A 24,618-nucleotide genomic window follows, 5' to 3' on the forward strand; every position below is an offset into this window, starting at 1 on the left:
CTAATCCTACAGCTATTGTTTGCAGTAATCATGTGCCTATGAACCAGAGTTATTAGAGCGTTGGGCCAGTAACCGAAAGGTTGCTGGATCAAATCCCCAAGCTGACAAGGTAAAAATATGTTGGTCTGCCCCTGAGCAAGGCAGTTAACCCACTGTTCCCCAGGCGCCGAAGATGTGGATGTCGATTAAGGCAGTCCCCGGCACCTCTCTGATTCAGAGAGGTTGGGTTAAATGCGGAAGACACATTTCAGTTGAAGGCATTCAGTTGTACAACTGACTAGGTATCCCCCTTTCCATACTGTTAGCACTGAGGCGGTGTTCCCTAGTAGGAAGTCCACTGTGTGCAGCTTACCCTTACACTAACACCAGTAACATGAGCATGTCTAATGGCGGCGAGTGTACAACGAGAGGCTCTGCGTCTTCCCAGATTTTGCAAATTAGCAATAATTTACTTAATAGTTCTTAGTTTAATCACTTAAAACAGCATGACGTACACTCTATATAGCTGATAAGAACTCCTGGATATTGGAACACAATGCACAAAGAGAGTCTTTGACAATTTACAACTTCCACTGGAGATCGCGAAGATGCCCCGGGAGACTGAAACATTGGCGAGAAGAAGTGCCCGGAGGCAGCGTCGAGATCGTAAACAAAGGCAAGGGAAGCGGGGTGGCCTCCGGGCTAGGAAAAAGCCAACCCCATATCGGCTTTCACTCCCTAGCCTTATATCCTCGCTAACAAAATGGACAAAATACGACTAAGAATCATATTTCACTGATTTGTGGCTAAACAACAGCATATCTGATAATGCCAGTAGCTAGAGGGGTGCGGGGTCTTCCTACTCCCCAAGTATTTCCCCCTCATTAAACGCATGAAACCATCAGTGAGGACAGTCAAAGTGTGGCCACGGGGGTCAGACTCATTACTACAGCACCAGTTTCAACACAGATTGTTTTCCACTCAGGCCGCCCTTGACTCTCATACAGACATTGAAACATATGCTTCTTCCGTTCTGGATTACATCAACATCTGCCTTAACAATGTCACCACCCATAAACTAATAAAGACCTTCCCAAACAGAAGCCTTGGATGAACAGAGAGGTCCGACTACTTCCAAAGGCACTGCGATGCGGAAGCCTACAGCTCATCCAGGGCCAACCTGAAAAATGGCATCAAGATGGTTAAACATGACCACAAACTGCGGATTGAGGAGCACTTCAACAACAACTCCAACTCTCGACGCATGTGGCAAGGCATCCAAGCCATCACAGACTACTGGCCAAAAAACCCTACCCCCACAGCCAGCGACGTCTCCATCGCCAACGAGTTAAACAGGTTCTATGCTTGCTTCGACAGGGACAACAAAAATCCAGCCATCAAAGCTGAGCATCCCCCAGATGACCTCCCCCTCAGACTATCCATCACAGATGTGTCATCTGCACTGAGCAGGGTGAACACACGCAGGGCTGCTTGTCCTGATGGCATCCCTGGTCGTGTGCTCAGAGCATGTGCTGGGCAGCTGGCCGAGGTCTTCACTGACATTTTCAACCTGTGACTGGCCCAGGCGGTTATCCCCACTTGCTTTAAGACCACAACCATTGTGCCAGTGCCAAAGCAGTCGACCGCATCAAACCTGAATGACTTCCGACCTGTTGCACTCACCCCCACGATCATGAAGTGCTTCGAAAGTATGGTTTTGGTTATGGTTTGCCTACCGACTGAACATGTCTGCAGAGGATGCCATCTCCACAGCTTTACACTGCCCTGACCCAACTGGACAAAACCAACACCTATGTGAGAATGCTGTTCATAGACTTTAGCTCAGCATTCAATACAGTCATTCACTCTAGGCTGGTCACCAAACTCCATTATCTAGGGATCAGCCCCTGTCTCTGTAACTGGACTTTGGACTTCCTAGAGGGAGTCAGCCTAGAAGGAGGAGGTCAAGCACCTGGCTACATGTTGCGCTGACAACAACCTGGCCCTCAATGCAAAGAAAACCAAGGAGCTCATTGTGGATTATAGGAAGCTAAAAGCTGCAGCCACGCCCCAGTTCTCATTGATGGCAAGGAGGTGGAGCGTGTGTCCAGCTTCAAATTCCTGGGTGTCTACATGACCGAGGACCTCTCCTGGACGCTCAATGCCTTCACCCTGGTCAAAAAGGCACAGCAGCGCCTGTACCTTTTGAGGAGGCTGAAGAAGGCCCTCCTGTCTCCCAAGATCCTGGTGAACTTTAAGCGCTGTACAGTCAAGAGCTTTCTGAATAACTGCTCTACAGTGTGGTTTACCGGATACTCCGTGGCCGACCGGAAGGCCCTGCAACGGGTGGTGAAAACCGCCCAGCACATCACTGGTGCCCAGCTCCCTGCCATTGTAGACCTCCAGCACATGCTGTGTCTTTGTAGGGAGCGCGGCATCATCAGGGACCCTTCACATCCATGCCACAAACTGTTTTCCCTCCTACCACCAGGCAGGCGCTACTGGTATCTACGTTCCCGCACTAGCAGGCTCAAGAACAGTTTGTTCCCAGCTACTATAACCCTGATGACCTCTGTGACACGGCATTAGCCATATCCATCCGCCCACCGCTTAGTACTGCCTCCCTCTTGCATTACTCTCTTTGCACTCTTCACTGTGCTATTGGACTCTGACATTGCTTTGTAAAGTCTGATTAAGGACATTCAATTGTACATGTACAGCTGAAGTCGGAAGTTTACATAAACTAGTTTTAATGACTCCAAACTAAGTGTTTCAACCACTCCACACATCTCTTGTTAACAAACTATAGTTTTGGCAAGTCGGTTAGGACATCTACTTTGTGCATGACACAAGTCATTTTTCCAACAATTGTTTTTTTATTTTACCTTTATTTAACTAGGCAAGTCAGTTAAGAACAAATTCTTATTTTCAATGACAGCCTAGGAACAGTGGGTTAACTGCCTTCTTCAGAGGTAGAGCGACAGGTTTGTACCTTGTCAGGTCGGGCATTCGATCTTACAATCTTTCGGTTACTAGTCCAACGCTCTAACCATTCTGCTACGCTGCTGTTTACAGACAGATTATTTCACTTATAATTCAGAAGTTTACATACACTAAATTGACTGTGCCTTTAAACAGCTTGGAAAATTCCAGAAAATTATGTCATGGCTTTTTTTTTTACATCATTTGAGTCAATTGGGGGTGTACCTGTGGATGTATTTCAAGGCCTACCTTCAAACTCAGTGCCTCTTTGCTTGACATCATGGGAAAATCAAAAGAAATCAGCTAAAACCTCAGATTTTTTCTGTAGACCTCTACAAGTCTGGTTCATCCTTGGGAGCAATATATATGCAAGTATAAACACCATGGCAACACGCAGCCATCATACAGCTCAGGAATGAGACACATTCAGTCTCCTGGAGAAGAGCGTACTTTGGTGCAAGAAGTGCAAATCAATCCCAGATTAACAGCAAAGGACCTTGTGAAGATGCTGGAGGAAACGGGTACAAAAGTATCTATATCCACAGTAAAAAAAGTCCTATATCGACATAACCTAAAAGGCCCCTCAGCAAGGAAGATGCCACTGCTCCAAAACCGCCATAAAATAACAGACTATGGTATGCAACTGTACATGGAGACAAAGATAATACATTTTGGAGAAAAGTGCTCTGGTCTGATGAAACAAAAATATAAATGTTTGGCTAAAATGACCATCATTATGTTTGGAGGAAAAAGGGGGAGGCTTGCAAGCCGAGGAGCACCATCCTAACCATGAAGCACGGGGGTGGCAGCATCATATGTTGTGGGGATGCTTGCTGCAGGAGGGCCTGTTGCACTTCACAAAATAGATGGCATCATGAGGTTGGAAAAGTATGTGGATATATTGAAGCAACATCTCAAGACATCAGTCAGGAAGTTAAAGCTTGGTCGCAAATGGGTCTTCCAAATGGACATTGACCCCAAGCTTACTTCCAAAGTTGTGGAAAATGGCTTAAGGTTAACAAAGTCAAGGTATTGGAGTGGCCATCACAAAGTCCTGACCTCAATCCTATAGAAAATTTGTAGGCAGAGCTGAAAAGTGTGTGCGAGCAAGGAGGCCTACAAACCTGACTCAGTTACACCAGCTCTGTCAGGAGGAATGGGCCAAAATTCACCCAATTTATTGAGGGAAGCTTGTGGAAGGCTACCCGAAACATTTTACCCAAGTTAAACAATTAAAAGGCAATGCTACCAAATACTAATTGAGCTTATTTAAACTTCTGATGAAAGAAAATAAAGCTGAAATAAATAATTATCTCTATTATTCTGACATTTCACATTCTTCAAATAAAGTGGTGATCCTAACTGACCTAACACAGGGACTTTTTACTAGAATTAAATGTCTGGAATTATGAAAAACTGGGTTTAAATGTATTTGGCTAAGGTGTATGTTAACTTCCGACTTCAACTGTACATGTCTACCTCGGTATCCTCATTCCTGCATTTCAGTTGCATGCCTCCTTGCACTTTCAATTTACCTTCATTGCACATTTAGACTTGCCATTTTCTTTCATTGCACATTTAGACTTGCCATTTTCCTTCATTGCACATTTAGACTTGCCATTTTCCTTCATTGCACATTTAGACTTGCCATTGTCCTTCATTGCACATTTAGACTTGCCATTTTCCTTCATTGCACATTTAGACTTGCCATTTTCCTTCATTGCACATTTAGACTTGCCATTTTCCTTCATTGCACATTTAGACTTGCCATTGTCATTTTTAGACTTGCCATTTTCCTTCATTGCACATTTAGACTTGCCATTTTCCTTCATTGCACATTTAGACTTGCCATTTTCCTTCATTGCACATTTAGACTTGCCATTTTCCTTCATTGCACATTTAGACTTGCCATTTTCCTTCATTGCACATTTATACATCCCACGTAATAATACATTGTATTTAATTGTTTCGCTTCTACATTTTTTGCATTCTTTTATTTGCACTTCTAGTCAGATGCTAACTGCGTTTCATTGTACTGTACTTGTTCAATGACAATAACGTTTAATCTAATCTTCTGCTAAGCCTACCTGGTTAAATAAAGGTGAAATAAAAAATAAATAAATAAAATAAGCATTCCAGAAAAGCAATGAAAACAATCAAGCATCCGAGAAAAGTGCTAAAATTAGCCCACATTAACATATGTAGCTTAATAAATACGTTTCATGAAATCAATAACTTGCTAGTAACAGATGACAATCATATTCTGACTAATCTCTCAAACTCACTTAAATAATAGTTTTTATGATACATTGATAACAATACATGATTATAACATCTACAGAAAAGACATAAATGCCAATGGTGGAGGTGTTGCTGTTTATATTCAGAACCACATTCCAGGAAAGCTTAGAGAGCTCATGTTAAATACTGTTGAAGTAATGTTGCTACAGCTTTATATGCCTCACCTAACGCCATTCTGGTGGGAAACTGCTATAGACCACCAAATCAAAACAAATGTTATTTGTCACATACACATGGTTAGCAGTTGTTAATGGGAGTGTATTGAAATGCTTGTGCTTCTTCTTCCGACAATGCAGTAATGACCAACGAGTAATCTAACCTAACAATTTCACAACAGCTACCTTATACACGTGTAAAGGGATGAAGAATATGTACATAAAGATATATGAATGAGTGATGGTACAGAACGGCATAGGCAAGATGCAGTAGATGGTATCGAGTACAGTATATACATATGAGATGTAGGGTATGTAAACATTATATTAAGTGGCATTGTTTAAAGTGGCTAGTGATAAAAAAAAATGTACATGTATGGCAGCAGCCCCTCAATGTTAGTGGTGGCTGTTTAACAGTCTGATGGCCTTGAGATAGAAGCTGTTTTTCAGTCTCTCGGTCCCTGCTTTGATGCACCTGTACTGACCTCGCCTTCTGGATGATAGCGGGGTGAACAGGCAGAGGCTCGGGTGGTTGTTGTCCTTGATGATCTTTATGGCCTTCCTGTGACATCGGGTGGTGTAGGTGTTCTGGAAGGCAGGTAGTTTTCCCCCGGTGATGCGTTGTGCAGATCTCACTACCCTCTGGAGAGCCTTACGGTTGTGGGGGGAGCAGTAGCCGTACCAGGCGGTGATACAACCCGACAGGATGCTCTCGATTGTGCATCTGTAAAAGTTTGTGAGTGCTTTTGGTGACAAGTCGAATTTCTAACGCCTCCCAAGGTTGAAGAGGCGCTGCTGCGCCTTCTTCACCATGCTGTCTGTGTGAGTGGACCAACTCAGTTTGTCCGTGATGTGTACGCCAAGGAACTTAAAACTTTCTACCCTCTCCACTACTCTCCCGTCGATGTGGATATGGGGTGCTCCCTCTGCTCTCTCCTGAAGTCCACAATCATCTCCTTTGTTTTGGTGACGTTGGGTAAGAGGTTATTTTCCTGACACCACACTCCGAGGGCCCTCACCTCCTCCCTGTAGGCCGTCTCGTCGTTTGTTGGTAATCAAGCCTACCACTGTAGTGTCGTCTGCAATCTTGATGATTGAGTTGGAGGCGTGCATGGCCACGCAGTCATGGGTGAACAGGGAGTACAGGAGAGGGCTCAGAACACCCCCTTGTGGGGCCCCAGTATTGAGGATCAGCGGGGTGGAGATGTTGTTACCTACCCTCACCACCTGGGGGCGGCTCGTCAGAAAGTCCAGTACCCAGTTGCACAGGGCGGGGTCGAGACCCAGGGTCTCGAGCTTGATGACGAGTTTGGAGGGTACTATGGTGTTAAATGCTGAGCTGTAGTCGATGAACAGCATTCTCACATAGGTATTCCTCTTGTCCAGATGGGTTAGGACAGTGTGCAGTGTGGTTGCGATTGCGTCGTCTGTGGACCTATTGTGGCGGTAAGCAAATTGGAGTGGGTCTAGGATGTCAGGTAGGGTGGAGGTGATATGGTCCTTGACTAATCTCTCAAAGCACTTCATGATGACGGAAGTGCTATGGGGCAGTAGTTGTTTAGCTCAGTTACCTTAGCTTTCTTGGGAACAGGAACAATGGTGGCCCTCTTGAAGCATGTGGGAACAGCAGACTGGGATAAGGATTGATTGAATATGTCCGTAAAACACACCAGTCAGCTGGTCTGCGCATGCTCTGAGGACGCGGCTGGGGATGCCGTCTGGGCCTGCAACCTTGCGAGGGTTAACACGTTTAAATCTTTTACTCACGTCGGCTGCAGTGAAGGAGAGTCCGCAGGTTTTGGTAGCGGGCTGTGTCAGTGGCACTGTATTGTCCTCAAAACCATCAACGAAGTTGTTTAGTCTGTCTGGGAGCAAGACATCCTCGTCCGCGACCAAGTGCTAACAGTCTGTATCTGGATAACGTGTGAAATGCTTGATAATGTATGTGTTATCAACAGAGAGCTATATTTTCTGGGTGATTTAAATATTGACCTGCTTTCATCAAGATGCCCACTCAAGAAAAAGCTTCAAACTGTAACCAGTGGCTGCAACCTGGCTCAGGTTATCAGTCAACCTACCAGGGTAGTTACAAACATCACAGGAATGAAATTATCAACATGTATTAATCACATCTTTACTAATGCAGCAGAAATTAGCTTCAAAGCAGTATCCAAATCCATCGGATGTAGTGTTCACAATATAGTAGCCATATATAGGAAAACCAAAGTTCCAAAGGCTTGGCCTAATATAGTGTATAAGAGGTCATACAATACGTTTTGTAGTGATTCCTATGTTGTTGATGTAAAGAAACCAGACACTGCACTTGACATATTTATGAAAGTGCTTATTCCAGTTACTAATAAGCATGCACCCATAAAAAAATGACTGCAAAACTTAAATCCTCATGGATTGATGAAGAATTGAAAAATGGTATGGTTGGCCGCGACCGGGAGGTCCGTGGGGCGACACACAATTGACCTAGCGTCGTCCGGGATAGGGAGGGTTTGGCCGGTAGGGATATCCTTGTCTCATCGCGCACTAGCGACTCCTGTGGTGGGCCGGGCGCAATGCACACTAACCAGGTCGCTAGGTGCACAGTGTTTCCTCCGACACATTGGTGCGGCTGGCTTCCGGGTTGTATGCGCGCTTGTGTTAAGAAGCAGTGCTGCTTTGTTGGGTTGTGTTTCGGGTGACGCATGGCTTTCAAGCTTCGTCTCTCCCGAGCCCGTACAGGAGTTGTAGCGATGAGACAAGATAGTAACTACTAACAATTGGATACCATGAAATTGGGGCGAAAAGGGGGTAAAATTTTAAAAAAATAAAATAAAATAAAAATAAGTAGTACAAACTATAGTACAAACTATAGTATGAAACAAAGATAAATTATATAAATAATTATAGTAAAAAAGCGTTGGGGCACTTTAAATTACATTTTAGGGAAAAAGACTAACTCAGCTTCATCATTCATTGAATCAGATGGCTCATTCATCACAAAACCCACTGATATTGCCAATTACTTTAAATGTTTTTTCATTGACAAGATTAGCAAATTTAAGCATGACATGCCAGCAACAAACGCTGACACTGCACATCCAAGAATAGTAAAGTCCCCTTTACTGGCTCAAATAGCAGACCAATCAATCAACCTTTAACCTGCCCTTAGTAAACATTCAGAAAAAAAAAATATTGCTATTTTACTGTAAAAAAAAATGGACAACAGACTTTCAGGACACTTATAGGTGTCATGACTGTCTTGATCAGGTCAGGTTACAGGAGACCACAACCCTACAGATTATCTCTCAACCACAACAGAGGAGGAGAGATCTGGGTCTGAAGACGTGGTTTTATTGCCCCTCACGCCCCCGGTAAATCTCAGGCCACAGACAAATTCCTTTGTCCTGTTACTATGGAGAACCAGCCTCAGAACATTAAACATGAAATAAAGGGACCCTGGAACAATGGTTTCCATCAGCCACAATGGTGGTCATGACGATAGGTGGACTATGAAAATATATGCCATTTGGTGGTCATGACGATAGGTGGACTATGAAAATGTATGCCATTTTTGATCTGTTATTAAAGGTTAATAGGTTACTTTTTTACGAAAACATTGTAATGTGAAGGGTTTTCCCAATATATGTTGGATGTTTACACATTGTACGTTGTATGGAAAATATCCAAATGTTTTGGGGAAGATGAAATGTTAAGTTAGTTGTCTAAAATGGGATTTGAGAAAATCTAGCCTTGCCCCATTAACTTGGTACGCCCAGAGAATTGCCCTAAATGCAGTTAGGCCCACTTCTGACCCAAGGGTATAAAACCTGTGAGTATAGAATCTACGACAAGACTACGTGACCCCAGCTGCAGCAGGGTCTGAAAAAGTCAACCAACCCAGAACGCAACGCAAGTTTGAAGACAAAGAAAAGTCGAACCGCCAAGCCTCCATCGAAACGTGGTATCTAAAGGGTTTCATTCCTATGCTGTGAGCTCTGAACTACAGAGCTGTCTGTCCTCAGAAGACCCCTTCCAGAGAAAGTGGTGAGGGAACAGACTCCTAAGCCAAAAGGGACAGTGACACCGGGAGGACGAGCAACGAGGTGCGAAGGACGAAGTGCATCATCGAACAACAGAACGGTCCACACCGAGAATCCCCGGAGATCACCCCCCACGTAATTACATCATTATATTCTGACCCATAAGAGCGGCAGTTTGAGGCATGGCTAGGGTTAGAATAGCATAGCTGACAAATTCACCCAAATGTATATTTCTCTTGTGTACTTCTTTTTCTCTCTCTTTTGAAATCCCCATTGCGGGTAACACGCGCCATAGTATGTTGGCCCGTTATACTAAGTTCTAATCAATAGCCTATAATGTGTTTTGTCTATGTGCATCTTTTATCATCATTTGAGCTTTTTAGTAAATAAATATTCAATTAAGATTGGTGTGGTACGAATTCATTAGTAGGACCCGGGTCCGTGCAGATTCGAGGGCTATACGACGATCAGATTGTGAGACTGATAGAGGAAACTGGTTAATTAGCGGCTGTTGTAAAATCGATATTCTGATATTCTTTGAGTTAATTTGGGAAATAGAAACTCAATATAAACTAGTTTTCCCATGGTGCCCCAGGTTAATGAGTTAATAATTGCTTGATTCAGTTAATCACGTAATTAAAAACTTGTAATCATTCGATGAGCAACAGTCGTCACATTAACCAATACAATGTCACGACATAGGGAAAGATAAAAAGAACGGCACTTACACAAATGACTGATGATTGGCTGAGAGAAATTGATGATACAAAGATTGTGGGAGCTGTTTTGTTAGACTTCAGTGAGGCTTTTGACATTATCAATCATAGTCTGCTGCTGGAAAAACATACGTGTTATGGCTTTACACCCCCTGCTATATTGTGGATAAAGAGTTACCGGTCTAACAGAACACAAAGGGTGTTCTTTAATGTAAACCTCTCCAACATAATCCAGGTAGAATCAGTAATTCCTTAAGGCAGCTATCTCGGCCCCTTACTTAAAAATGTGTTTTACTAATGCCATGCCACTGGCTTTAAGTAAATTGAGCATGATGAGCATGTTAAGCATTAAAAAAATTGCATGAAATTGAGAATGTTGAGGTGACTAAACTGCTTGGAGTAACTCTGGATTGTAAACTGTCATGGTCAAAACATGTTGCTACAATAGTAGCTAAAATGGGTAGAAGCCTGTCTATAATAAAGGTCTGCTCTACCTTCTTAACAACACTATCAACAAAGCAGTTTCTACAGGCCCTAGGTTTGTTGCACCTGGACTACTGTTCAGTCTTGTGGTCAGGTGCCATGAAAAGGGACCTCGGAAAATGACAATTGGCTCAGAAAGGGGGCCGCACGGCAGGCCCCTCCATGTACATGGAGCGCTAACATTAATAATATGCATGCAAATCTCCCATTGCTCAAAGTGGAGGAGAGATTCATTTCATCACTACTTGTTTTTGTAAGATGTGTTGATGTAACAGTTTTGCTTCCATCCTTCTCCTCGCCCCTACCTGGGCTCGAACCAGGGACTGGTTCTGTACATATCAAGAACTACCCCCCACAAAGTATCGTTACCAATCGCTCCACAAAATCGTCCCTTGCAGAGCAAGGGGAAAAACTACTTCAAGGTCTCAGAGCGAGTGATGTCACCAATTGAAACGCTGTTAGTGCGCACACCGCTAACTAGCTAGCCATTTCACATCGGTTACATTGACATGCTGAATACACGGAGGTGTCTGTTTAAACTACTAGCACACAGCTTGGACACCCATACATACCCCACAACACATGCCACCAGAGGTCTCTTCACAATCCCCAAGTCAAGAACAGACTATGGGAGGCACACAGTACTACATAGAGCCATGACTACATATTCCACATTTAAAAACAGATAAAAATACACCTTATGTTACAGAGGGGACTGTGAAGACACACACACACACACACACAGGTACAGACACGCTTATACATACACATGATAAGACACGCGCACTAGATACACTATACACTGGCCGCTGAGGTAACTCACTCCTGCGGTGAATAGTCAACTTGACCGGCGATAATATAGCAAACAGGAATGAGTTGACTGAGAATCTCACTCTTGCTGCAGTGTCCCCTTGCACACCAAAAATGTCTCTCCGCAACGCACATAACAACCGTCTTCTCTACCGATAACATTTTAGACAAGTCGTACGGCGAAATGGACGGTCAGAAAAGATGGGAGCAGAGGGAGAGAATAAAAAAGAGAAATGCCCTTGCCACAGACGCAGCTAAATGCTGCAAAATAAGCGACACTAACTAAGACACACACACACGACACCCAGCATGGCTAACTAAGTAGCCTAGCTAACAATAGTGACAACGGCCGGTAGGCTAAACAATGTGCACGTTTTATATCTTCGTGGAGGAATTATATCATAGTAATGACTGCAGCATAGCGATCATAATATGACATTGAAGGTAATATGTTTCAACTAGTAAAAAACTAAACCTAGACTATGGACTTGCCAGCATTAGGTGATGACTCATGCCACATAAGCTAGGGAAAGTGCACATACACTGTACAGAGAAACAGGCTTCAGTAACCTAACCACAATACATCCATGAACGTAGCATGTGTATCACAGTAGCCTGTGTAACACAGTAACACAGTAGCCTGTGTGACACAGCACAGGCAATGACAAATATCATTAGCGCCATTAGTACCAACATTACAAGTTACTACAATAATATACAGCTCTGGGAAAAATTAAGAGACCCCTCCAAATTAAGAGACCCCTCCAAATTAAGAGAACACTCCAAATTAAGAGAACACTCCAAATTAAGAGACCCCTCCAAATTAAGAGACCCCTCCAAATTAAGAGAACACTCCAAATTAAGAGACCCCTCCAAATTAAGAGAACACTCCAAATTAAGAGACCCCTCCAAATTAAGAGAACACTCCAAATTAAGAGACCCCTCCAAATTAAGAGACCCCTCCAAATTAAGAGAACACTCCAAATTAAGAGAACACTCTTAATTTTTCCCAGAGCTGTATTAATGTAGCACTAATGATAGAGAGTATGATAATAGAGTATTTTCTTTGCAAAGGTGGAGAAGGAAGCAGCACTAGAGCTTCAGGTGCTCCTGCAAAACTGGAGATGGTGGTCAGCTCAGAGTCAGACTCAGAGCAGGAACAACTTAAGAGCACAAACCTAAGCATACATGTAGGCTATGATTTTAGATGAATACGTGCTTTATTTATAAGATTATTAGTAGGACTGTAAATCAGGGACATACAATCAATGACTGCACAAGTAATACAAATTTAAGTTTAGGTTATTTACAATGTTAATCTCATTCTGCAGAGCAACCAGATGTTTAGATAGAGAGAGGTTCAGAGCCCAGTACAGGGAAAACAGAAAGGGACAGCGAAAGCACTGAAAATCCATGTATTTTTCCCTTCCTCAGTTCAAGGATTTTGACTTATTTTTTCAGTACCACCCAAAACAAACCCCTCAAAGAGTCATTCCCAATGTATTCCACTCCAAAGATGGCACAAAGAGAAAATGGCTGATATACAATGAAGTAACTCCCTCCTTGTTCTGCTCAGTATGTCTTGCATTTGCAAATCCTTCAGCCAGTGATAGTGCATTTGTCAAAGGAGGCATGCAGTCTGGGAAACATGCCCATCAGAGAGTACAGGAACATGAGAGAAGCAAGACCCATAGAGAAAGTGCAGAAGCCTTTTTCATCAGAGCCAGCAAAGCAGACAGCTGTACCCTTCTGAGTGATAAGCAAATGTCAGTTCAACTAGACCAGGTCAGAAAGAGGAGGCAGGTCATGGAACGTGTGATTGATGTCGTTAAAGTTATTGGTAAATGTGGGCTTAGCTACAGAGGACACAGACACAAAGCTGCATATAACATGGAAAACATGGCTGTCAATCATGGCAAGTTTCTTGATCTTATATGGTTTCTAAGCAAATATGATGTCTGCCTACAATAGCATGTTGGTGGAGCATTGAGTAGAGCAAGAAGCAGATGGGAAGTAAAGGAAGAGGGTCCTTGGTAACTATGATGTCCAAAACAACAGAAAATAAAGTAATTGAAGTCATCAGAATGTTGATTCAGCAGACAGTTGCTGTTGAAGTGAGAAAGGCAGGGATGTTCTCAATACAAATGGGCACAACACAGGATTGAACATCCAAAGACCAGTGTGCAGTAGGTCTGCGATTACGTCACTGACGTTGTCCCCAAGAGACTCATTGCGGTCATTGACTGTGAGTCATCGACTAGATAGTACTTTGTGGACCTTGTGAAACAGACTCTTGAGAAGATGGATATAGATATCAAACAGTGTGTTGGTAATGCAACAGACGGAGCAGCTAATATGCAGGGACATTACAGGGGCTTCTCTGCATTGCTCACAGGAGAGTCTCCTAAACCAAGTACACATATGGTGTTTCGTACCCGTTACATCAACAAATAGGGTTTAGGCTACAAAATTAGCGGTCTGGTGGTTTGCGTGAACAGGTTGGCCTGGGATGGAGTCAAATTCCCAGCCTGAATTATTGTTTCAGCCCGCCCCTGCACGTACACATGGATTTTGTATTGTAGATATGTGGTAGTAGAGTAGTGGTCTGAGGGAACATACTTAATGTGTTGTGAAAAGTGTTATGAAATGTCATATAATAAATTTGCAACAGTTTCTAAAAACATGTTTTCACTTTGTCATTACGGGGCTATTGTTTGTAGATGGGTCAGAGAAAAAATATATTTAATCAATTTGGAATTCAAGCTGTAACACAACGAAATGTGGAATAAGTCAAGGTGTATGAATACTTTCTGAAGGCACAGTATGTGTCGCTCTTGCTTCCTTGATCTCACTTATTTTTCATCTGTACAATTCTGTTTCTACTGCTCTTTGCTGGCCTCCAGTGTTTCGTTAGAGAACTGTCCTCCTCACCCTGTCCTGGTAGCGTCTCTCCAAGTACGCCATGTCTTCTTCCTCTCTGGTGCTGAGGTCAGACAGAGCCCTGGTCACGGACGTCACTGAACTCTCCTCTACATATCAGAGGGAAACTATTCAATTAACGCAATACATCTGTTATGAGACAAATATCATCTCTGTTTAGGATTTCCGCTTCAGGTTTTCCCCCTAGCACTATACAGCTGATTAAAATAGCCACCTCATACTCAGGCATGGATTATTTGAATCAGCTGTGTAGTACTAGGGCAACTCGGGGGGGCAGGACCAAGTTTGGGAAATGCTGACCTACAGGATAAATTGCATCCTCATTTACACTCAGATTAGGCATTTCATAGTCTCTCCTGGCCACCCTTCCAAAGATTGTATGTGACAAGCATGTGCTTCCCAGGCTAGACTTCAAAGCACAGTCATAATTATGCCCCCCAAAGCCTCCTATAGCTTGGTTGGGTTCTGACCTGTATGTCCGGAGGCTGCTGCTGGTCCTGAGGCTTTCTCTAACACATGCTCCTGGAAAGCTCTTGGTTGTTGAGATGACAGAACAGACAGGTGAGGGGCACCTACGCAGGCACACGCATGCACAAGGTCATATCTCATATCTAAAGGCTGAAATTAGACTCATTAGAATGACTGGGATGCCTTTGCTGTAATTCATCTTGTGGCTGTCTCTTGTCAGTGAGTCTGTGATGAGTCTGTGATGCAGCCTGGAGGTCTCACCTGCCCCGCTATCGTCCAGTCTCAGGTACCCGTCAGCCAGGGAGCTGAACCCTGTCAGACCCCCCATGGCTGCGTATGGAACGTCTCTGCCCACCGGACAACCCCGGGCCTCCCGTTCTGCCTTCGTCTCCACCAGCGTCTGGTGGGCGAAGCTAGGCTGGCCACAACCACAGCTGTAGGGGCTCCGGAACCCAGAGCAGGATGAGCCTGAGGACAGAGAGTAAATAGGGAGGTAGGTCAATGTGGCCTCAACCATACCCTATACAACACTGACACTACTTTCAACACAACAAATTGGAAGTCAGGGAGTATAGAAGGAGTATTATAACAATACCTCAGTGCTTAAGCGAGGGGACAACTGAGACTCACATTTCCCACAGAGGTGTTCTGAGGTCTCACTGTGGTCGTAGGCAGAGTGTTTGCACCTGCAACGTACAGGCTGCGACCCGTTCAGGTGCACGTACTGAAAGGCCAAACACCGACACCCTTGAACTCGGCATGGTAGTGCTATCGGGCGCTCCGAAGGAACCTCCTCAAAGTCTGTCTGATGCTGTTTGTACCTGGAGGGATTCAACCAAGACAAGTGTAGCGAATAAGAAGGATAGCTGGAGTGATGCTTGAATCAGTGACCATGCAGTTCCTGGGAAACCATGCTTCCTCCTCAGCCATAAAGGTTCAGACCAATTTGCAGAGGTCATAGTGCACTTCCATTTTGGAGGCACACAACTAATGAACTAATCACAGTGTTGTATTAGCGATGGAGGATGTTGCTAAAGCGTACCTGTGTGTGCAGAAGCAAGGTGTCTCTGGGCCGATGAGTTTACAGTCTATTCCCCCTGGCACTCCAAAGCTCACATACAGCCTGTTGTGTAGTCTCTGGGGAAACACTGCTCTCTTGTACTCTTCATATTCCTCTGGGGAGAATAGTCTGCCGCCATCGTCTTCACCCACGATCCTGACACACAACAACAGGTGCCACAGCACAGGGGTATGATTAGAAGTAAACTTTTTTTTTTTAAGGATTTTCTTTTGCAATTTAGTTCAAAACAAGAACACACAAAAAATAACACAAAAACACAGCTGCCTTACATATGAAATAAAGTATTGCATAAGCAAGCCATGGGACAAGAATAGAGCAACAGTGACAGTTACAACAAATCTTTTCCAATTTAATGGTGTTTCATGATCAGTAGTTCTGATCATAGAGTAGCCTGATTCTGCAAATTATTCATTTCCCATTTCCTCCTCAAATATAACACTGATACACAAGTAGTATGGTGAAATAGACATTCACACTCCAAAGCTTATACTTTCAACTTCATTACAGTTCCACCTCAGACACAAGAGGCATGTGGCAGGGTCTACAGTCAATCACGGACTATAAGAAGAAACCCAGCCCAGTCACGGACCAGGATGTCTTGCTCCCAGGCAGACTAAATAACTTTTTTGCCCGCTTTGAGGACAATACAGTGCCACTGACACGGCCTGCAACGAAAACATGCGGTCTCTCCCTCACTGCAGCCGAGGTGAGTAAGACATTTAAACGTGTTAACCCTCGCAAGGCTGCAGGCCCAGACGGCATCCCCAGCCACGCCCTCAGAGCATGCGCAGACCAGCTGGCCGGTGTGTTTACGGACATATTTAATCAATCCCTATACCAGTGTGGTGTTCCCACATGCTTCAAGAGGGCCACCATTGTTCCTGTTCCCAAGAAAGCTAAGGTAACTGAGCTAAACGACTACCGCCCCGTAGCACTCACTTCCGTCATCATGAAGTGCTTTGAGAGACTAGTCAAGGACCATATCACCTCCACCCTACCTGACACACTAGACCCACTCCAATTTGCTTACCGCCCAAATAGGTCCACAGACGATGCAATCTCAACCACACTGCACACTGCTCTAACCCACCTGGACAAGAGGAATACCTATGTGAGAATGCTGTTCATCGACTACAGCTCGGCATTCAACACCATAGTACCCTCCAAGCTCGTCATCAAGCTCGAGACCCTGGGTCTCGACCCCGCCCTGTGCAACTGGGTACTGGACTTCCTGACAGGCCGCCCCCAGGTGGTGAGGGTAGGCAACAACATCTCCTCCCCGCTGATCCTCAACACGGGGGCCCCACAAGGGTGCGTTCTGAGCCCTCTGCTGTACTCCCTGTTCACCCACGACTGCGTGGCCACGCACGCCTCCAACTCAATCATCAAGTTTGCGGACGACACAACAGTGGTAGGCTTGATTACCAACAACGACGAGATGGCCTACAGGGAGGAGGTGAGGGCCCTCGGAGTGTGGTGTCAGGAAAATAACCTCACACTCAACGTCAACAAAACTAAGGAGATGATTGTGGACTTCAGGAAACAGCAGAGGGAACACCCCCCTATCCACATCGATGGGACAGTAGTGGAGAGGGTAGCAAGTTTTAAGTTCCTCGGCATGCACATCACAGACAAACTGAATTGGTCCACTCACACTGACAGCGTCGTGAAGAAGGCGCAGCAGCGCCTCTTCAACCTCAGGAGGCTGAAGAAATTTGGCTTGTCACCAAAAGCACTCACAAACTTCTACAGATGCACAATCGAGAGCATCCTGGCGGGCTGTATCACCGCCTGGTACGGCAACTACTCCGCCCTCAACCGTAAGGCTCTCCAGAGGGTAGTGAGGTCTGCACAACGCATCACCGGGGGCAAACTACCTGCCCTCCAGGACGCCTACACCACCCGATGTTACAGGAAGGCCATAAAGATCATCAAGGACATCAACCACCCGAACCACTGCCTGTTCACCCCGCTATCATCCAGAAGGCGAGGTCAGTACAGGTGCATCAAAGCTGGGACCGAGAGACTGAAAAACAGCTTCTATCTCAAGGCCATCAGACTGTTAAACAGCCACCACTAACATTGAGTGGCTGCTGCCAACACACTGTCATTGACACTGACCCAACTCCAGCCACTTTAATAATGGGAATTGATGGGAAATTATGTAAATATATCACTAGCCACTTTAAACAATGCTACCTTATATAATGTTACTTACCCTACATTATTCATCTCATATGCATACGTATATACTGTACTCTACATCACCGACTGCATCCTTATGTAATACATGTATCACTAGCCACTTTAACTATGCCACTTTGTTTACTTTGTCTACATACTAATCTCATATGTATATACTGTACTCGATACCATCTACTGTATGCTGCTCTGTACCATCATTCATTCATATATCCTTATGTACATATTCTTTATCCCCTTACACTGTGTATAAGACAGTAGTTTTGGAATTGTTAGTTAGATTACTTGTTGGTTATCACTGCATTGTCGGAACTAGAAGCACAAGCATTTCGCTACACTCGCATTAACATCTGCTAACCATGTGTATGTGACAAATAAAATTTGATTTGATTTGACTTATGTAGTACCATTAGATTGATCTGCTGAGAAAGGAAAGAAAAAATGCCATTAGTGACATTCTACATACAAGGGATGTGTGCACTTTCTAAATTGTCTGAAGGCAAACATAACAAAGCAAATAGGCCTATAAAGTCAGCCAGGTGACAGAGGAAATTTTCCGAAGTGCTCCAGATTGAATATAATCCTAGAACACATTTTCATTGGCAAGCAAGACAAACCTCCTGTACTCCAGATAGTCGTCCACTGCCTTAGATGCAGTCTTGTCAAGACATATTCTCTCCATCGCTCAAATTTTGAGATACTGTTTTAGCTAGATGTTGTAAAATCCTTCAGCTTTTCGACTGAAGTCCTGTGCTCGTATCCGGTTGAGGACCAAGCGTCCACGTTGCTAAGCGATCTGCACCATTATCCCCCTTCCCTTTCTCTCTCCCTTGCTTTAGGCTGGTGGGCGGGAACCTTGTCCTTGGTTTATTCTTTCAGTGGGTCATATTTCATCCATTCATTCCTTTCCAGAATTATTACAATCAGCAAAGAAAAATAATGTTTGTAAGTTATTGTTTTAGTTTTTTTCCCAATATTGCCACGAGGATGAATTCATTTTTGTTTTCGTGAAATGTAAATATTTTTTCTACTTTATGGCTGTGGTAACTAGTGGGAACCGTCGTGGTCCTGCGTCACTGCCCTCTCATTGGCTGGAATGGTCCCACCTGATCTTGCCTCCTCCAAACTTTCTTCCATTATTTTCATTGTTAAGAGCGGCCGCTATAGTATCTGGTCAATTTCACCAAAGGTTATAAACAGTCTCTCCGCCCTAAGGGAGTCGTTGTTCACAAAGCGGCACGGCGGCCTGTCTAGCACCCGCCTATCCTTTCTTTGGTTTGGTGGTAACTTCTGTATTGTAAATATTCGATGAGGGTTGTTGTCGTTAACCACCTGTAAACCATGGAGAGAGATGCTGGCCTCATGACATGAATATGCATAGCCAACTCAAGATAAGTCCAAAATAAAGTGTGTTTTTTTCTAAAAGTTGCCCGGGATGTCACGTGTCCTACATATATCAGTAACTTGTAACAACTTAAGCGGTGTGAAACTTCTAATCGATCATATAAATCTCACGTAGCAACAGTTTGTTTCGTTGACCAAATTCTAAACTCACTGACCTCCATACAAAAATGAATTTCTTCGAGATTGTCCACCCTTTTGTCCTCTGTTTACCCCCTAACTCCTTGTTTGATGGGCGAAACAACGAAAAACCGCCACCTGCTGGAGGGAGATCCGCCGAGTTGGGCCTCTTCCTTTTACTCTCTGATATTCTGTGTTTATGCGCAATACATTTCCCTTCAATCCATACAGAAAAAAAAGCGGTGACGCAATACACACAAGACCGCTATTCGTCGCTCAGGAAACGGACTGTGCTCGAGACCGATTGCATTATGAACAAATTTCGCCTAGGCATGCGGACAATTATGCATTGCTACTCAATTTAAGAACAGGCCATTTATTTCAGTTGTAATGCTTAATATTATTGAGATATTAGATTCCGTGTTAGCAGTGAGCTAGCTAGCTATCTATTAAGCATCTTCTGACAGTGACATTTATGTCTCTGCCTTGTGCTGTGTTCGCCTTCTTGGAATGGGATCGCAGACTGATGTTCCGAACAGCTTAGTGATTCAAACGAACAAATCCAGGTAATAGAACGTTAGTTTGCTTTTAGATGGGTTTGATACAAGTCAATGAAGTACTGTTCGAGGTGTGAGACAACTTTGTGGATGTCTTACTAGCCAAGTTATCATGTTCGATAGGCTATAAAGACTAGCTAGCATTTCTACATCATGCACGCTATCAACAAGCTAGTCTAGCAGCTAGCTAGCAAACTCAGCACTGCAAGAGCCTATAGTCAGCTAGTTTTCTAGAAATCTAGCTAACAGTTTCGCTACATGTCTCTGCTACCATCAAGCTTAAATGTGTGTTTAAGAAACTATTAAAGTATTACTTATTTGCTAACATAGCTAGTTATGTCTTATTGGCTAGCTTACTTAGTGTTCCACTAACTGTTCTGTCATGCACTAGCTAGCTAACTTTTCCTTCCACAAACCTGAGCCAAACCTTGCTGCGTTGCCTAGTTGAGGTGATGACACTACCGTTTTTTATATTTGTACTTATGTATTCTATTGTTTTTTTTTATACAAACCCTCGGGCTTCCAACCACACCTGCACACCGTTTTTATGTATTTGTTTGATCTGTATTGTTTATCACTTATTTTCTTTGTTGAAAATAAATTCAAACCTAAACCCCCAGATGGCAGCTGTGTAGGTCAATGTTTAACTGATGGATTTGTTGCCCCAACTTGTGCTGTCTATAGCAATGCTTGACAGATGATTGGGTGAAGTGGGCAGCATATCTTATCACATCATTCCCCGCACACGCCCTTTTTGTTTGAACACTAACATACGTGGAACAGGAAGTCACTGTCCGAAGTTGACAGTGTACTTTTGTTAAGAACAATGATACACTGAATAAGCACAAAAGTCCGGTGGACAGTGGTCCTTTCCATTGTCATCTCAGCTCTGTGCAAGTAGGATAGCCTAGGTGTTTGTTTCTGCATTCACTTCTTCAGTAGACCTTTTCACGATGACACAATTAGGCCTTGATGTCAAACGCCAAGTTTCTGCTTTTATGCAGCAAACTAGATCCTCCCATGAAAGCAGTAAGAGATAGATGAGAGCCTTTGCACTCTTATCTAATGTCATCAAGAATGTCCATGCATTCGAATAGCCATGTCATAGATTCACAAAATGCTAGTTAGTCTCCAAGCATTCTGTGCTTCTAAGCCAATGCCATGGCTATTCCAATGCATATCTGCTCTCAATAGGGTATGCCACTCCCACACTCATGAGATCTCAGAGAAATAATTAAAGCATTGACAGAGCTGCTGTGAAAAGCGAAATATGATAATTTGATTTCTGTTTTTTTTTTTACCTGCATGTATTAGTTGTCTGTATTAGAATATGATCTGTGAAATCCTTGGGACATCCCTACTTGATGGTTTAGGGTAGGGATGTCCTGAGGATCCTGGATAGCACTGACTACTTCTGAGTGACGCAGCGGTCAAAGGCTCTGCATCTCAGAGCAAGAGGCGTCACTACAGTCCCTGGTTCAAATCCAGGCTGGATCACATCCCATAGGACAGCGCACAATTAGCCCAGTGTTGTCCGGGTTTGGCTGGGGTAGGCTGTCATTGTAGATAAGAACAAATTCTTAACTGACTTGCCTAGTTAAATAAAGGTTAAATTAAATGTTTTTTTAAATATATTATTTTATAAATAGAAAATAGGCCTACTACTGGGATAGGCAATATGGCCCTGTTTAATCCATAGGCCAAATCCATGCCAGGGATTTAAACAATGCAGAGAAACATAGGATATTTGCTAAATATAATTTATATAGCAACTTTCATGAATTCTTAATCTGCACAACAGAGCATAATTTCAGTTCTACTCCATGTGCTTTTCTTTCTAAACAGCCTTCTGAATGATGCAATACTGAACATTGTAGATATAAATGCCATGATAGACCTGACATGATTAATCTTCACTCATGATTTTTACATTTCTAAGAGAAATGTCAGTTCTACACAATGCTTTTCTATCTGAAGAACCAAGTATGTTCTACAACATTGTTGTGCCTGTCTGACCCCAGCCCAAGTTCATGATTAATTGTGTCTGTGTCATGGATTCCCCACAGTGAAATGTGACATGGATGACTCGCCTGTCTGTCTGTCTCTCTCCTTCAGATCCTCCATCTCTGAGTGACGCAGCTATGTATGTGTTTGGGCCCCATGGTTGACTGCCAGGTGTGTGTAGTGTTTTTATTCCCCGTGCTCCTCCAAGCCAACCCCAGCCCAATATATCCCCCAGCCCCATATCCCCCAGTCCAAAACCCTAGCCCCATATCCCCCAGTCCTAGCCCCAGCCCGATTAACCCTGTGTCAGAGTATTTTGCTTGAACTATCCCCTGTCTAAGTCCTAGCCCCAGCTCCAAACCCGTGCACCTTTTCCTCTAGATCCTTCTCCTTCCTTTCCTCACACCAGCCCCCTTGCCCATTCAAATCACCCACTTCCTAGCACCAGCCCCACTCCCAACCCTGTTCCCCCAGCTGCACACTCTATCCACCAGCCCAACGCTCTATCCCCTACCCCTCTCTCCTGGCCCACCACCATCTATCTCCAGCCCACGTCCAGCCTCCGTACCATGCTGGGGAGAAACATGTCCCAGAAGCTGAGTGGGCTGCTGATAATCTTGGGGCTGGCGTGGGGGCTCATGTTGCTTCGCTACACCGTGCAGCAGCCGCGCCACAAGAGCAGTGGCGAGCTACGCCAACAGATCCTGGAGCTGAGCCGGCGATATGTCAAGGTGCTCAACGAGGAGAACCAGAACACACTGGGAGGACCGCAGGGCCCCTCCATGGCCGGTTATGGTAAGGGCTGTTTTAGAGAAACCCTGAAGCTACACTTTTCTCTGGTTATGGCTCTGGAAATTAAATGGACCGCTAATTTACTACTTGAACAAAAATTGATTGTTTTATTTTTTTCTCTTGCTCTCTCTCACAAACACACACACACACAGCTGATCTGAAGAGGACCATAGCAGTGTTGCTGGACGACATCCTGACGCGCCTGGTCAAGCTGGAGGGGAAGATGGAGCTAGTCGCCAACACTTCAGCCACTAACTCCTCCCATCCTGCAGCAGGCTCCCTGGCCTCAGCTCCAGTTGCCTTACACAAGCAGGACGCGCCAGGCAACCACCGCCTGGAAACGCCTCGCCTCCCTCCACAAACACCCAACAGACCTCGCCCAGGGGTATAGTAGTGTGGGTAGTGATTGAGGCCTTGTTCAAGTAAAAAGTGCATCCTTTCTTCTTTAGGTAGTCACTGATCTAATAAGGATGCTCAGGTGGTAACTTTCCTTTCGCTTATCCATTCATTTACAGATCAGTGATTAGCTCATGGGAGGAAGAAAAGAGTGAGGATGTATTCTAGATCATTTAAAACTAACCTAACCCTGAGAAAGGACTGACTGCCTGTACCTTTCCAATAACTACTTGGTTGATTGACATTTTTTTACATAGACATTTGAGCATCTTTTTTAATACTCTCAGTCATGGACTCTTAGGCATACATTTTAGATTCCCTAATTGTTTTTTCATGAAAGGGTCTACAAACTGCGGCTGTCTTTGAGGATGTCTGTGGGCAGCAACAAAGCATCAACAACAGTAGAGGAAATGAACAAATGTTTGTACTCTGTGGAGTCTTCAAGGAAGCTGATGACGAATATGAATGGCACAGCCACCCTGATATTTTATCCCTTGGACAGACCGACTACGAATTTGCTGCTTCTTTAAATCTCATCCATATCAGAAGTTGCTCAACTAAACAATGCACTCATGGTAGTTTTGGAAATTATGTATATGAGTTTGCAGAAGCTCCTGGTGTTAATATGTAGATTTGAAGAGTCCCTTTTTAGCTGTTTTATATATATATGATATAAAAAACTATTTAGCTGTTGTACAGTATACTTTTCTTTTAAAGGATAAACGTGATAATCCAAAGAATTTTATTTGCACTCTCCTTGAAGGCTTCAAAAATGTATTTTTACTTTGATTTTAGATGGTGTATAACAAGTTGAATGTAACTGTCAATAAGCAGATGATTACCAAGTGGTTACAATTGATCAATTCCAACTTCATCTCTATCCTCTTTGTTAGTACCCAGACTGTTAGTCCTTGTTGATTCCCCTTGCAGATACGAATGGTTAGGGCCAGGACTTTTTCCTGACTGACCAGTAAAAAATCTTATCCCAATCAATGTACAACCTGTTTTTTTGTCTCAGTTTGATGAAGTTGCTTGTCTATTTCTTCCACATATCAGTCTGAGCTCATTAAACAGCGATTGTTGGGGGATGACCTAAAAATAGTGGGCTAACCCAATGTTTATACTTTTAACTTATGGGACTGCCTGTCTATGGAACACCCTTACCCCCTTTACTACAAACAATTGGCTGCATCCTGA

At 43.9% G+C, this 24,618-nt stretch overlaps 2 protein-coding genes across 3 annotated transcripts in view; one reads left to right on the top strand and one right to left on the bottom strand.

The window, feature by feature from the left end:
- fam221a (family with sequence similarity 221 member A) overlaps window positions 1–20,628 on the bottom strand; it is a 33,898-nt gene extending 13,270 nt beyond the window's left edge. Inside the window, exons 1-6 of the mRNA XM_046327043.1 lie at window positions 18,769–20,628; window positions 15,911–16,084; window positions 15,499–15,689; window positions 15,130–15,336; window positions 14,871–14,972; window positions 14,392–14,489 (exon numbers count right to left, since the gene is read on the bottom strand). Of these exons, the coding sequence (XP_046182999.1) occupies window positions 14,392–14,489; window positions 14,871–14,972; window positions 15,130–15,336; window positions 15,499–15,689; window positions 15,911–16,084; window positions 18,769–18,833 (837 nt within the window). The 5' untranslated portion in view covers window positions 18,834–20,628. The remainder of the gene's footprint in view (window positions 1–14,391; window positions 14,490–14,870; window positions 14,973–15,129; window positions 15,337–15,498; window positions 15,690–15,910; window positions 16,085–18,768) is intronic.
- On the top strand, window positions 19,343–24,410 carry ccdc126 (coiled-coil domain containing 126). 2 transcript variants are annotated; one of them, XM_046327063.1, is made up of 4 exons: window positions 19,343–20,238; window positions 22,345–23,028; window positions 23,178–23,410; window positions 23,541–24,410. In XM_046327063.1, exons 2-4 carry the CDS (start codon window positions 22,803–22,805, stop codon window positions 23,550–23,552), a joined length of 471 nt encoding a protein of 156 aa, XP_046183019.1. In that variant the 5' UTR covers window positions 19,343–20,238; window positions 22,345–22,802; the 3' UTR covers window positions 23,553–24,410. The 2 variants fall into 2 exon arrangements, with proteins under 2 accessions (XP_046183019.1, XP_046183020.1); XM_046327064.1 differs by having other exon boundaries at window positions 19,353–20,238; window positions 23,178–24,410.
- The last annotated feature ends 208 nt before the right edge of the window (window positions 24,411–24,618 follow it).

This window comes from Oncorhynchus gorbuscha, linkage group LG24, assembly GCF_021184085.1.
Source record: "Oncorhynchus gorbuscha isolate QuinsamMale2020 ecotype Even-year linkage group LG24, OgorEven_v1.0, whole genome shotgun sequence".
Classification (NCBI taxonomy): Eukaryota; Metazoa; Chordata; class Actinopteri; order Salmoniformes; family Salmonidae; genus Oncorhynchus; species Oncorhynchus gorbuscha.

What these genes read in the sequence shown, in the direction of transcription:
- ccdc126 (XM_046327063.1), top strand. Translation starts at nt 22,803, where the DNA reads ATGCTGGGGAGAAACATGTCCCAGAAGCTGAGTGGGCTGCTGATAATC. An exon ending in CCCCTCCATGGCCGGTTATG is followed by an intron (nt 23,029 to 23,177) that starts GTAAGGGCTGTT and finishes ACACACACACAG; the next exon opens with CTGATCTGAAGAGGACCATA.